A 15,000-nucleotide genomic window follows, 5' to 3' on the forward strand; every position below is an offset into this window, starting at 1 on the left:
GTGTGACGTTCCCTAGTCAATTAAACCGTACCAGCCTGCCAGTGTCGGCGCGGAGTCAGAGTTGAGCTGATTTTCCATGCTGCTGTCCCCACGGCGTGTGAAGATGAGTCAGACTTCATCCTGCTCCGCCTCCTCCCTCTAATTGGGGCACTAAATGGAGAGGCCAGGGAGGCCTCCCTCAGCCCAGAGCCAATAGGAACACGGTACCGCCCCCTCCTTGACCCCAGCCACGGCCCCACCAGGACCCAGCCACGCCCCCTCCCTGACCCCAGCCACGGCCCCACCAGGACCCCAGCCACACCCCATCCCTGTCCCCAGCCACGCCCCCTTCCCTGACCCAGCCACGCCCCCTCCCTGACCCCAGCCACACCTCCTCCCTGACCCCAGCTACGCCCCATCCCTGACCCCAGCTACACCCCATCCCTGACCCCAGCTACACCCCATCCCTGACCCCAGCCACACCCCATCCCTGTCCCCAGCCATGCCCCCTTCCCTGACCCCGCCACACCCCATCCCTGACCCCAGCCACGGCCCCACCAGGACCCAGCCACGCCCCCTCCCTGACCCCAGCTACGCCCCATCCCTGACCCCAGCTACGCCCCATCCCTGACCCCAGCCACACCCCATCCCTGGCCCCAGCTACACCCCATCCCTGGCCCCAGCTACGCCCCATCCTTGACCCCAGCCACACCCCATCCCTGACCCCAGCCACGCCCCCACCAGGACCCAGCCACACCCCCTCCCTGACCCCAGCCACACCCCCTCCCTGACCCCAGCCACACGCCATCCCTGACCCCAGCCATGCCCCATCCTTGACCTCTGCCACGCCCCCTCTCTAACCCCAGCCACACCTGGGGTTTTTTTGGAGAGCGGGAGCTACTGATGAATGGGGGGGGATTGGTGAGGGGGCCACAAGTGTTTAAAAAAATTGATTAATAAAACTGATGGTGGTCTAATTCACCAGTTAATTCACTTCCATCACCAATTATTAACCTTAAAAAGAAACAGCTGCATCGGGCCGGAGATTGACAGCTACATCATCAGTGGAGGGGCTGGGGGATGGGGGGGGTAGGGGGGGTTGATCTTGGGATTGCCTACATCCTGGGTCTAAATCCTCCTCCACCTTTTCTGCTAATTTTCTCCCGTAATAAACAAGCAGCCGGTATAGCTTTGCAGTCAGACGTTGTGAGACGCTGGGAGAATAACTCCTGGCAAATTAGTCACGTAGAGGCGGGGGGTGGGGTGGGGGGGGGGGGAGGGTGCTGGAATTGCCTTTTTGAAATGAGAAACTTGCTTTTATTTAATGTCGTGGAACAAAAACACATAATAAGTTTCCGAAGAGAGATTAGCGTCTAATCATGGAAAGGTCACAGCCTATCTTTCCTTCCCTACTTTCTAATTGATACATTTGCATACGTTTTGTTTCTAAACTGTCCCCGTCGCCTTATCAAGCTTATAAATACCTGTTTATATAGTACCGTGGTATTTTAACAGTGTATACTTGTCTGGAGACTGCTGCTGTATATCTTATCGGTAATGTGTTTAATTTCGCCACCGACTGGTGCTTAATTGTTTTTCCTTTGTGGGCAGTGGAATCTGAAATTTCGAGACAAAACGCGCATTGTTTTGAGGTAAACCGCCTTATCCTCTGCGCTCTCCCATCGTATGACCTATTACTGCTGCTCCTGACTCACCGTAAACATAATAAAGCCGTCGCCAGGTTTGAAGGAAAAGAGAAAAGGTTTTATTCAGCAAAATGCTACCGGGGAGCGTACAAGCAGCCTCCAGCCCGGCGGGCAAGCACTAAACAACGAGAGAGAGGGACCCCAAAACTTCAACCTCCTTATATGGACTGCTTCTCCTGCGGTGGTTTTTACCTGAACCTCCCGCAGGTGTGCGGAAATGAGAAGTTTGGCACTGTAGACCGGGGTGCTGACCGCACTTCCTGTCTTCTTGGGAAGGTGTGCTGTTTTAACTCTTTCAGTCCCAAGCCCGATATGAACTCGCTCCACCCAAATTCCAAGGGGCTTTGTCTTTGGTTGAGAAAATGTATTGATATTTACTTGGTCTTTGTCTTTGGACTTAACATAACATAACATAACATAACATAACATAACATAACATAACATAACATAACATAACATAACATAACATATCAGGCCTTTCAGCCCAGCATTGCTTGCCTTTTCCTCCCACTAAAGTGGTACCTACTGCTTAGTTTGCCTGAGAGCTAAATAGTATCTAGCACTGTATCAAGCCTGGTCTTGAAAACCTCTAGAGTTTCTGTCTCCCCTACATGTCTTGGCAAGCTACTCCACACAGTGACCACTCTCTGTGTGTGAAAAAAAGTACTTTCTAGTATCTGTGCGGAATTTTATCCTTTGCCAATTTCCATCTGTGGCCTCTCGTTTTGCTGACCGAACTCACCCTGAAGAATCACTTATTTTTGTAATGAATTGAAAAAGTTGCGAATATGTAGTATGGCTTTAACAGAGGCTCAAAACAATCATATTTCAGCCATTCTGATTGGTTGAAAAGGTGTAAGGTTGAGAGTGTCATATGGCACCCTTGGGATTTTACAGTCAGTACACTGGAGTCCCATATGGACTGAAAGGGTTAAATGTAACTTCTTCCAGGTTGAGCGGTATTTGGCCTGTTTGTTTATATGCATGCGTTCGCTGGGCTTGAGCAGCTGCATGTACCGCAGTAGGGAGCGTGATGCCGGCCCGTTGGACCGCGTTGGTTACCGCCGGCCAGAACTGGCCCTGCCGTGGTGCTGAGGGGCCGTGGGGGGGGGGAGCCCGTGGTTAGGGGGGTCAGGGGGGTCAGGGGCCGGTCCGGTCCCAGAGCCGGTCCGGTGCGTCCGTTCTGACAGCCGCTCCGCACCCCAGCAGGGAGCAGGCTGGGCGTGTTTGGGAGGAATACGCCGTCGTTCTCCCTCTGACTATTTGAGCCCATCTAAAACCTGAGTCTCATCTCTCTGTTCAGCTCTTTACTGCAGTGTATATTGGGCCTGATTGACTACGGCTACTTAGACATTTAGTATGTGAAAAACCTTTTAGCACACCCAATGCCAGTAACATGACCTGACCAATGATTGGCCATGGTATTTGCTTTGCACCAATCATCGGTTGTGTTATTAATTTTGCACATCCTATAAAGGTTTTACGCACGTGAAAGAGCTTCGTAAATCGGGCCTTCAGCGCTTAAAATAATCAGGATTACTTCTCGTGTAGTAATGCTCTCAGTGAGCTCGGTCAGCCGGAGTCCCGGACCACACCTGAACACCTCTCACAGCACACCTCCCTGAGCACGGAAGCCCGGGTGCTGCTCCGTGCAGAGACGTACCCTTTCAGAGGATGGGGGGGGTACTGTGTCCTGCCCAGCCCTGTTTTTCACGTTTACATGTCAGCGTGTTTAATGCTCCTCCCAGGAGCCCAGAAGATGGCCGCCTCCTTCTCCCCCCGTGGCTCAGGAGTACACACACCCCTCGTTACATAACTCGCCATGTCTCTCCAGGGACCGGGGCCCCGGGAGAGCGAGGCCCAAAGCCCTAGTCCTCTGCATGGTACATCAAGTGGAGGTTCTCATGGGAAATGGAGCACAGACCCAGCTCATACAAAATATCCTCTCGATGTTTACTGGGGTGTTTTTCTCAGTGTTAGTCTACATGGCAGCAACATGGTGGGAATGTTTTCTGTTGGCTGGGGAGAAGACCCCATCGAGCCCCGCCCATTCCGCTTCCCTATGTCCAAGATGGTAAAGGAGAAGTATGAAAATCTCAGCTATGAATCTCAGCCTAATCCGCTTCAGCCTAGCCGTAGGAGAGGCTGCTAAATGAGTAGTTACACAAGTCTACCAGAGAAACTTAGCAATCTAGGCGATCCAACGACTCATGCGGACCCAATAAGGACTGTAAAAAGTACGGATCAACAGCTCACCGTAAGAAACGTCCCCAGAGGGACCCATTGTGAAAACAGCACTGCGGTCTGCTTAAGCAGATTTAAGCGCGGGGCAGTTTAGCCTCTCAGTTGGACCTCTCTCAATTGTTGCTCTCTGCCTACATCCCTTATAGCACAGTATGAGGAGTATACGGCCCCAACGTGGCTCATTGGTGGAGCTGGCGCCCTGTAGGGGGCGCTACAGCTCCCTGCCTGCTGCTGACTCTGCTCCCTGTCCACAGGTCGCCGCGGGAGGAGCAGGAGGAGCCCCCCTCCCTGCCGGAGCCGCGCCTCCTCCCCCGCCCCCCCCCGCCCCCGCCCCCGCCCCCGCCGGGAGGCTGCCCCCCGCCCCCTCCTCCTCCCCCGCTCCACTGCGGCATCCCGCCCCCGCCCCCACCGCCTCTCCCGCCCGGGTGCGGCCCCCCGCCCCCTCCCCCCCCGCCCGGGGGCGGGCCCCCGCCTCCCCCGCCGTTCTTCGGAGCGCCCGGCATCCCTCCGCCCCCGCCCGTCATCAAGCTGCCTTACGGAATGGGGCCCAAGAAAACCTACAAGCCCGAGTCTGTGATGAAGAGGGTCAACTGGTCTAAGGTAAGCACTCTGACACTGTCCAACGCACACTCAAAATATATTTACTCAAAATACACTCCTCAATACAGTCAATTATTCATAACCACATGAACAAGTACATATTCCATACAAATTGTAATACTTGATGATACATTACATTACATTACATTATTGGCATTTGGCAGACGCTCTTATCCAGAGCGACGTACAACAAAGTGCATACCCATAACCAGGGATAAGTTCGCTGAAAGACCCTAGAGGGAAGTACAATTTCAACTGCTACCTGTACAACAAAGATAAGGACAAGGGCCATTTTTTTTTTTTTTTTGGAACAAACAAACAAACAGAGCAAAACTATCCAAACACTGCTTACCTAGCCAACTAACTGATAGGGTTATGGTAAATGACTGGGACACACAAGGTCAGTGGTTCTAATCCCAGTGTAGCCACAATGAGATCCGCACTGCCGTTGGGCCCTTGAGCAAGGCCCTTATCCCTGCATTGCTCCAGGGGAGGATTGTCTCCTGCTTAGTCTAATCGACTGTACGTCGCTCTGGATAAGAGCGTCTGCCAAATGGCAATAATGTAATGTAATGTAATGTAATGTAATGTAATGTAACTGGTGTATTTTGACACTGAAGCTTTTTTCCACGCCATGCCGAAATGCCAAAAATGAAACCACCTGCTGGTTGGTCAACTGGAATCAAAACACAATCTGCTTTTAAGACTTCTCACACATGGCTTGAACACAATTTAAGCCAATCGTGACTCGTTACATTTTGGCGTGTTAAAAAACAACCGCGGATCGGCAGATCGGCGGGGAACGGCATCTCGCACTTCGCACACAGCGTCCCTAAGACCTAATGTGCAACCACTGTCCGTACTCGAAGTCATCCTATGATTCATTTTTTAGTGTAGGAGATCATACCGCGGATAGCTCCGCACCCGAGGCACGTACAGCCGTGTCCACTGCGGTAACATTAGCGCTTATTAACGCCGCTATCATTTCATCTCAGAAGTCCAGGTATTTCAAATGTGCGCGTGACCCCGGTCAGCGAGTCGTTTTGGGTCGAGCCGATTGCAAACACCGGAGCATCTGCGGTCTCTCACAAATTGATATTTCTGTCTCTATGAAAATCCGTGGTTTAAATGGAAAAAGGAAATGAGAAAAATTCGAAATGTAACAAACTCCGCATTTACAAGCAGCTGATTAGCAGATTTACTGTGAAATTTTGACCTTTTCACCGTTGCTGTGTACTTTTTGCATTATGCGGGATGCTTTCATCACAGTGTAAGTGGATAGACATTTGAATGCAGGCCCTGATTAAATATTATTTGGAAATGATTGAAGGAAAATATTCGGCTCATTAATGCAGGCGTTCAGGGACAGTGCCCAGTCTGGTGCAAGTCATAACTTCGGACACTCTGTATTATTCTAAAAGACTGTTGCTCAAGCAGGCAAAATAAAATTAAAGTTATTTCAAACTTATATTGGCTAAATAGCAGTAGCCAGGCATCTAGTGAAGTTATGGGTGCTGCCATTGTTGTAATTATTGCGTTGTCCGTTCGTATGATTCCCAAGTGTTCCACTGTTACACGAGTTTACTTCATATCATTGTTATGGTGTTAAGTCTTCTGTTGCTGGCTGTTGAAGCTTGTGGCGTCATGAGTTGTGGTTCCTGATCCGTCTTTATAGGTTTCCTCAGTCCGAGAACACTTGTACTCTTTACACAATTGAAAAGCAGAATATTTTCTGGCCACTTGCATATTAAGCCCGTTCCAGTAAGACAGACCGCTTGATCATTCACCTTTAATGTTCAAACCTAGATTAATTTACTTGTAGTTTCCGATACGAATGTTTGACCTTGACTTTGTGTTTGATCCCTGGCATTAATGAAATGCTCGTGATTTATTCCAAACAGTTTTTTTCTTCTTTTAAACGCGCTCATGACCGGATTATGGTCTGAAATCCCACAACAGGAGAAACGTTGTGATACTTTTGAAGGCGAGACTCGCGCCCCGGTGGAGGAACATGCCTCTCCTCGTCCACCGGTGAGAGAGAACATATGTTAGCGCGCATTTGTTTATTCATGGCTTTCCTGGTGCCAGTAGCGCTGTGAGATAATTAGCATTACCCCGATGAGGTCATTGCGGTGACGAGCAGCCGCGCGGTCCCCGTTCGGAGGCGCGGTCCGCTCCGGAGCGAGGCGGAGCGGCAATCGCCCTCATTGCGGCGGCGTGGATGTGAGTTTTATTGCGCGAACGTTTGAACCGACGACCGCGCGCGTCTCCTCGACACCGGGCAGAGGCATCGCATCCCGACCGCGCTCCGCCTACGCCCCGTATGGAAATGCGTCTCGTCTCCGACCCGCATTTCCCGCGCAATTTGGGGCCCTTTTTTACGGCCGGGGGGGAGAGAACGGCGCCGTTACCGGCGGGAGGTGAAGAGGCGCGGCGCTCACGCTGACATCAGTGCCGTCTCCATGGCGGCGCGTCCGTCTCCATGGCGGCGCGTCGGTCTCCATGGCGGCGCGGCCCGGGCCCTGACCCCGCCCCGCGGGCTGCGGAGAGGGGCGGAGACGCCAATGAGACGGGGCCGAACGCACACGCCGGCACCGCCGCCACCTGAGGAAAAGCAATCTGTGTCGATTTAGCGGCGCCCGACTCATCTGTCTTCCGTGTTAAGAGCAGATGGTGCGCTGTGCGTGCCAGCCAGCGCACGCTCGTGCCGGTAGGAGAGAGAGGAGCGGAGAGAGAGCCGGGTGAGTTATCAACACGAGCCCCCCACCCACTCCCCAAACACTTTTTTTTTTGCTTAGTGCTTGTAAAAATGCACTTCATACAGTTGTAATAAAGTTGCCGCGGTAGCGATATTGTGGCGGTGTGTTGCGGGGCCTTCCCTCTCTGAATATTTCTCTGATTATGATTATAATTTTCTCTGCCTGACGAGGACTGGAGTGGCACCACCTGTCTGTAATTATATTTGGGAAATCTTCTGGAAGGAAAGCATCTTCGCTGAAGTAAAGAGTGATTGTGGTGGGAGGTAAGGAGGGAGGGAGGGAGAGTGGGAAACAGAAGAGAGTGTGTGAGAGGGGGAGAGAGAGAGAGAGAGAGAGGGAGAGAGACCTCTGCTTTAAGGAAAAGAAATCACCCGCAGGAGACCCCTACACCTCTGTGGGGGAGAGAGGGGGGGAGGGGTGGATTGCTCAGAAAGTAAATGCGGCCAGAAGTAATAAATCGAGGGAGCATATTTTTTTTAAAGCACGTTACGGATTCTCAAGTAGTTGCAGCGGAGATTGTAGCCTGGAGGTGCCGTAAACTAATTTCTCCTGCAGTACGAGCACCTACGCTGGGGAGCGGAGCGCGTTTTACGGGGAGGTGAACGACTGCTCGCTCCGCGTCTGAGGCCGGCGCGCCAGGGCGTCGACCTCCCCTCCGACCCCCCCCCCGGGGGGCGCCGCGTCAGCTCCAGCGCCCCTAACGCACAGCCGGGTCACCCCATCCCGGCTCCAGACCCGCCCGCTAATTGCCTCGTTTTGGAGGAGGCTGTGTTTTTTTCGATATTAATAATTAAGAGTGTTCTCGGAGCCCCCGTCTAGCAGGCCCAGTCTGGGGCTGAGAGAGGGATCCGGGTGGGTTATTTATCTCTCTCTCTCTCTCTCTCTCTCTCTCTCTCTGAGAAAGTTATTTGCTTTTGACCCGGGGGCAGGCTTGAACTTCTCTCCGGCGCAGGTAGGAGCCAGAGCCGGGTGGTGCCGTAGCTCCCTGCGAAGGGGGATTCATCAAGGCGCAGAATTTGATGTTATAATTAGTTGCGAGGGACTGGTTGGGGAGAGATATGGAGCCGCGGTGAAGGCGTGATTGAACGTGGGGCGCTGTGTCAAATGCATCGCACCGCCTGCAGTCTGAGCCCAAGTCGATACCTGTCATTTGCTCTACACTTTTCTTTTTTTACATTGTATTTTATTCGGTGTTTTTCTCCAAGCAAAAAAATAAAAAAATAAAAAAGCTGCCAGGATAACTGCCTTTCGCACACCGATAACAAGTGGTGCTACAATTGTGTTGTGGGTCTTTTCATATTGTGTCAGGGAAGAGATGAACAAACAGTCAGGCAAACTGTATGCATTTGAGCTTCGGCAGGGATAGAGTGATGAATTTAAGCGCTCTGTAAACAGATGTAAACACTGGAACGGGGTTAAGCCACAAGCTAAATTTACTTTCAGGTTTTAATTAAAATGAACCAAAGTCAGAAGAATTACTGTAGAGTGCGTGTAAACAGGTAAAAGCGGCAGTTGCCTTGTAATAGTTTAACTTCTGAAATGTGTGCCTATGGGGTGAGATGTTCTAGCCCCATTCACATGGCATGGCTACTACAGCCATCACCTAAAGGTTTTAAGAGTCTGCACGGGTCCGGGAAACTGTGACAACGCCGGCCACTTTCCCTGACATTGGGAAGGTGCGTCGCTGGTTTGTTGAGATGCTGATTTGGTTATCGTCTCCCTGTTGGGCTCGGGTTCTGACAGACCCGGAGGATTTTCAGCCGTCGCTGTTCCAGGACAGCGGTGCCACGCGTCGTTATTCCACCGGGGCCGCGTCTCTGCGACGCGTGGCTACCAGGTGTTTCATCATCTGCTTTTCCTCGGATACACTTATTAGCCTGCCGAGACGGGGGGGGGGGGGGGCGGTAACCGAGGAGCCCTTAGCCACTCGCGGGGGATTAGCCAAGTGCCATCACCGCATACGTCACGGAGTCCTTCGCACCCAATTAACACAGGAAACTCACCGCGCAGGTGAAGCGCGGAGCCGCGAGACCCTGTCACTCCACGCAGGAGAACGGAGCGGGTCGCACTCACACGCGCGCCGGGTTTCAAAAAGCGTTCCGCTTTTCCTCCGGAGACGTCCGCCGGAGCCTTTCAAGTCTCCCCCGGCCTCGAGTTCATCCATCCTCCCCCGGCCTTGATCATTTAGCGGCTGAATTCACCCGGCACTCCGCCTGATGAAAAACCTGCCTGGCGCTGCATGTTAATACACTTGAAAGAGGAGCTTGAATTAACATTAACGGTGAACACAACGGGTTAGGTTGGAAGGTTTTCAGAAAGACTCGTTACGTGTGATGAAGTCCGTTTTTTTATGTCTTTGTTTTCCCAGACCTTGGTCGGATGGTCATAAAAAAAAAACTTATGAAATTATGAATAACTGCTGTGAATTGATAAAACTTTACAAAGACATCAAATCAATTTTATGTGTATGGAGCTTTTTACAGAAAACGGTCACAAAGTCCCTTTGAGTTTTCCGCAGTGGAAGAAAATGAGCAAAAATCTGGACTCAAAACATCTATTTTCACCAATCTTGAACAATACATCTCTCTTTCATACGGCTGCATGGTTTAATTGGTATGTTTTGCTGAACATTTTATCCTAATAGCATTCTGATATGTGTTTTGCCCGAGTCTTTTTGCTTCCAGCTGTCGGTTGCAGTTGACACCGTGAGCCGTGAACGGTTGTGAGCGGACATTGCACCGAGAGCAGTCTCATTAGCACCGGCTACGGTCGGAGAATAAAAGTGTGCGCTTGGTTACGCGGAGAAACGTGTGTTCGCAGGTCGTGCCTCAGGAGATGGCGGAGAACTGCTTCTGGATCAAAGTGAAGGAGGAGCGGTTCGAGACCCCCGAGCTCCTGGCCGAACTCGGACACCACTTCTCCACCAAGACCAAAGGTAAGGCCTCGTTTCCCCCCCCCCCCGATGGCTAATTACCGCCGCGCGCGAACGCTCCGTTTACCCGAGCCGCCACTCCGCGGCAGCCGCGCTCACTTCCCGCCACTTCGTTTCATTTTAATTTCCTCTTTTTTTTTTTGCTTTTGTGAAATGTTAATTATCATGAAGAACTATGTTTTTTTTTTTTTGTTGCTCCGCGTCTGTCTGTCTGTCTGGCTGTCTGGCTGGCGGCGGGCGCGGGGCTGAGTCCCGGGCGTAATTAGCGGGCTGAGCGCTGCGTTTCGGCGCTGGGCGCGGGAGGGGTTGCGCGGGAGGGCTCAGTCGTAGCGTCACGCTCGGCTGACCGCCGGCTCTTCCGACGCCTCCGTCGGCCCGTCAGGCAGGTGCTGGGAGACCTCGCGCCAGCTCCGGCAGTTTGTTCTCACACACACACACACACACACACACACACTCTCTGCACGACGTGTCTGCCGGCTCGCTGGTGGGCTGCTGGGTTTGTGGGTGATGGGGCGGAGGTAAGATTTTGGAGGTGGTTGGTTGGGTGGGTGTTGCCATGACGATGCCTTGACAAGTGTGTGTACTCTGCGCTCTGATTTCTCATATACTGCAGGGGGTTTGTGGGTGTGGGGGGGGGGGTTTGGGGGATGTTATACACACATCAGTGTATGTCATGCAGCTGGTGGGAATTTCAGGTTTGTGAGCTTGCCTATCTGTGTGTATGCTGAACAAATCCCCTTCACGTCTCCGCAATATACCTCCCACTGCCCGGGCACGTGGCTGACTGCTGCCCAGCCTCCCAGCCCCTCAGCACACAGCCCCCGCATAAAGAGACATCCTGCCTCCCGCACAGACATAAACGGAAACTTACCCAGGAAGCTATCTATTATGCAGATTGGCATAATGCTAATGGGGGGGGGGGCGATATTCTCCACTCTGAGGAGAGAACCTCACAGTGATGTCATGTTCTCTACCCTGAGGAGAGTACCTCAGAGTGATGTCATGTTCTCTACCCTGAGGAGAGAACCTCAGAGTGATGTTATGTTCTCTACCCTGAGGAGAGTACCTCACAGTGATGTCATGTTCTCTACCCTGAGGAGAGTACCTCACTCACAGTGATGTCACATTCTCTATACTGCAGATAGAACCTCACTCACAGTGATGTCACATTCTCTATACTGCAGATAGAACCTCACTCACAGTGATGTCACATTCTCTATACTGCAGATAGAACCTCACTCACAGTGATGTCACATTCTCTATACTGCAGATAGAACCTCAGTCACAGTGATGTCACATTCTCTATACTGCAGATAGAACCTCACTCACAGTGATGTCACATTCTCTATACTGCAGATAGAACCTCAGTCACAGTGATGTCACATTCTCTATACTGCAGATAGAACCTCACTCACAGTGATGTCACATTCTCTATACTGCAGATAGAACCTCACTCACAGTGATGTCACATTCTCTATACTGCAGATAGAACCTCACTCACAGTGATGTCACATTCTCTATACTGCAGATAGAACCTCAGTCACAGTGATGTCACAGTTCCCGCCCTGCGGCACAAACCCACCCCTCCCGGCTTCCCAGCTCTGCTCCTCTGTAATATGGGAAAGCACCAGAGGGTTCTTCCCGGGGATGATACAGTAGATTGTTAGATAGTTTGTTTGTTCTTTTTTTTTTTTTCTGCTCAGGCAAGTGAAGGGGGGGGGGGGGGGTACGGAGGGGGGGAGGAGGGGGCAATAGAACAAACAAATGTGCAAACAATAACACCTTTTAAATTAGTACAGTGTGTGCAAGAACATCGTCCCTAATTAAGGTTGCAAATAATGAACTCTGAATCCCATTTAGCGGCGCTGACGTCTGAGGGGGGTGCACTACCTGAGGTGTAATTGGCTCTTCTGTAGGCTCAAATTAACAGTGCGGCACGGGTTTCTGCCGCTCGCAAGCTGCTTCTGCACTCAGAACTGTCTTTCAGGCACAGCTTTGCACCCGCTTCATAATCGGGGCTCTTTGCAAAATAACCAGAGATTAAGAGCCGTTCGCTGAAGTGAAGCACTCTAATCATGGCAGACTTTAAAAGCAGCGAGGACAATTCCTTGCGGGGCAGCCATTACTGCCTCCCTATCAGTGAGGCCCACAGCTAGCTCACTGATTCAGCTCTTTTCAGCCCATTTGTTAGTGCAGCATATTTCATGTACAAAAACCCGCCATCAAAGACATGAATGCGAAAAGGCATTTTTAGCCGGATTTTCGGGTAAATGCCGGTGTGACACGAGTTCCCGCTCAGCAGAAGCGATTCCCACACGACGCACTGCAGACAGTCTATCACAAACTACTCAGCCTTATCTTATTACTTTTCTCTCATGTACAGAATATTAGAATGTATAATATATTCATATAACAATATTAATATGGATTAAGTTACTGTTTGCTTGACAAGTGAAATTTTATTACCCCGTAGGCAAATCTCGAAATGAGTCAAACGGTCTCACCTCGCAGGCAATATTTTTATCTTATATTGCAAAAAAAGGTAATAAAGATAAGTCTACATATAAGACTAAAATACACGTCGAGATTGATTTGTTTTGTTTCGCGGAGCCGATTCTTCGTCACCCGCGGTCAGCCTTTGACTTCTTATCGAGTTCACGGGAAAGTTTCCTCGAAACGCCGTCTGACTTTCCATTCACGTGACAGCGCGCTGCGCAGAGTGACGTCGGTGTAGCTGGGAAGCTGAATAACGGCGCTCCGGGGGGCGGGCGGATGTTCAGCGAGAGGCCACTTACTCTCCGGCTGCGGAGAGGAGACGGGAAGCTCAGTCGTGCCAGTCAGCGCGCGGGTTCAGGTGGAGGGGGACTTGGCGGAATTAGTTCATAAGGCTTCACCATCGCGGGGTATTACGAAAGACCATAAATCCTCACTGTAGAGCTGCCAAAGCAGTCGCTGGAAGAAACCGGCTTCATTTGTCTGGAAAATTGCCCCTTTATTTATGTAGTGGAGTGTTTGGACTGTTAACCCAAGTCTTTTATTTATTTATTTTTTAGAATTTTTTTTCTTATTTGTCTTCCAGGATGGTATTTATAACTAAACGCTAAGTTTTGGTGATTAATGTTGGCTTGAGCGTGCTTATTGTTGTGGAGGGCTTTGGAAAAGCCTTGCGAGAGGGCCTCTGTCAACTCGGAGCTCCGTGGGAATTGTAGTTTTTGCTTGCATTTTTCGGAGAGCAATACTGAAGGACCCTCGGGGCCTCTCTCGGGTTGAAGCGTTGCTATTACTCTTTTCAAATAGATTGTGCAAATATGTCTTTCAGAATTGTTATTCCTGTCTCGGCACTCGCGACAAATACAGTATTCCGAATTCATCCTCCGTAGTTCGCAATCGCAGCCGGCCTACTAATGCCGCACAACCTTACCCGCTCGTTCAAGAGCCCACTTTCTTAACGACTTAATGATGGAAGAAAGGGATTCCGTAATCAACAGGGATGTTAAGCCCTGTTTCCAGCCTCTTAAAAAGGATCAAATTCCTACTGTATTTCCAATTAGGCTACTTTAGTGCAGCGGGGGCCTGTTTGAACTCTACGGTATTGACGGAGGGTTTTAGAAGCCAGTCGCCCTGTGAAGTGGTGTGGGACCGGCGCTGTGCTTAGAGTGCTGTATGAAAATTACATTTGATTGATTGATTGATTCGGAACGGGATGTAGCCTGGTAGTACACAGTGTTTACGCGGCGAGGGGAGCTCGGGCAGCCTGGCCCAGGGCAGGCGGGACGGTAATGAAGCGCCTTGATATTCATTGGATTTTAAGCCACTTCTCACCTTACAGGATGGAGCCCATCTTCACACGCGGAGGGGAGGGGGAACAACAGCGCCTCACTCTCACTGAAGCCCAGTCAGCCAGATACAAACACTCCCCCAGCCACACCCAGACCCCTCTCCAGCCACACCCAGACCCCTCACCAGCCACACCCTGACCCCTCACCAGCCACACCCTGACCCCTCACCAGCCACACCCTGACCCCTCACCAGCCACACCCTGACCCCTCACCAGCCACACCCTGACCCCTCACCAGCCACACCCTGACCCCTCACCAGCCACACCCTGACCCCTCACCAGCCACGCCCTGACCCCTCACCAGGCTTCTGTCCTCAAGCCCCCTCCCCATACACACACACACACACACACGCATATACACACATACACACGCACACACTCACACACACACACACACATGCATATACACACAAACACATACACACGCACACACTCACACACACACACACACACACACACATATACACATATACACACATACACACGCACAGACTCACACACACACACGCACACACACACACACACACACGCATATACACACATATACACACACGCACACACTCACACACACACACACACGCATATACACACATACACACACTCACATACACACACACACGCACACACTCACACACACACACACACACACACACACACATACACACACGCGCACACACACACACACACGGCCCCGCCCGAGCCGAACACGGCGTGCGGCTCGCACCTCAGACTCGCCTCCTTACCGTTTGGCGTATTTAAATTGGTTCTGCTGCTGCGACTCAGGCTTTATTTTTTTACTTTTCTTTCATTTCCTTGTAGTTGTTTATTTGCCTTCCCCCCCCCCCCCCCCACTCCCCTCAGACTTCCCCTGTCTGTTCCCCCCCCCCCCCCCCGCCCAGCCTCTCCTCGCTGCGGCACCAATCAGCGGTTCAGCCTCCGTCG

At 51.5% G+C, this 15,000-nt stretch overlaps 1 protein-coding gene across 1 annotated transcript in view; it reads left to right on the plus strand.

Moving 5' to 3' along the window:
• Positions 1-15,000, plus strand: part of diaph2 (diaphanous-related formin 2) — a 482,385-nt gene that overhangs the window by 176,539 nt on the left and 290,846 nt on the right. Inside the window, 3 exon segments of the mRNA XM_061234698.1 lie at positions 4,184-4,243; positions 4,245-4,529; positions 10,109-10,223. Coding sequence (XP_061090682.1) covers positions 4,184-4,243; positions 4,245-4,529; positions 10,109-10,223 — 460 coding nt within the window.

Source organism: Conger conger, chromosome 3, assembly GCF_963514075.1.
Source record: "Conger conger chromosome 3, fConCon1.1, whole genome shotgun sequence".
Lineage (NCBI taxonomy): Eukaryota > Metazoa > Chordata > Actinopteri > Anguilliformes > Congridae > Conger > Conger conger.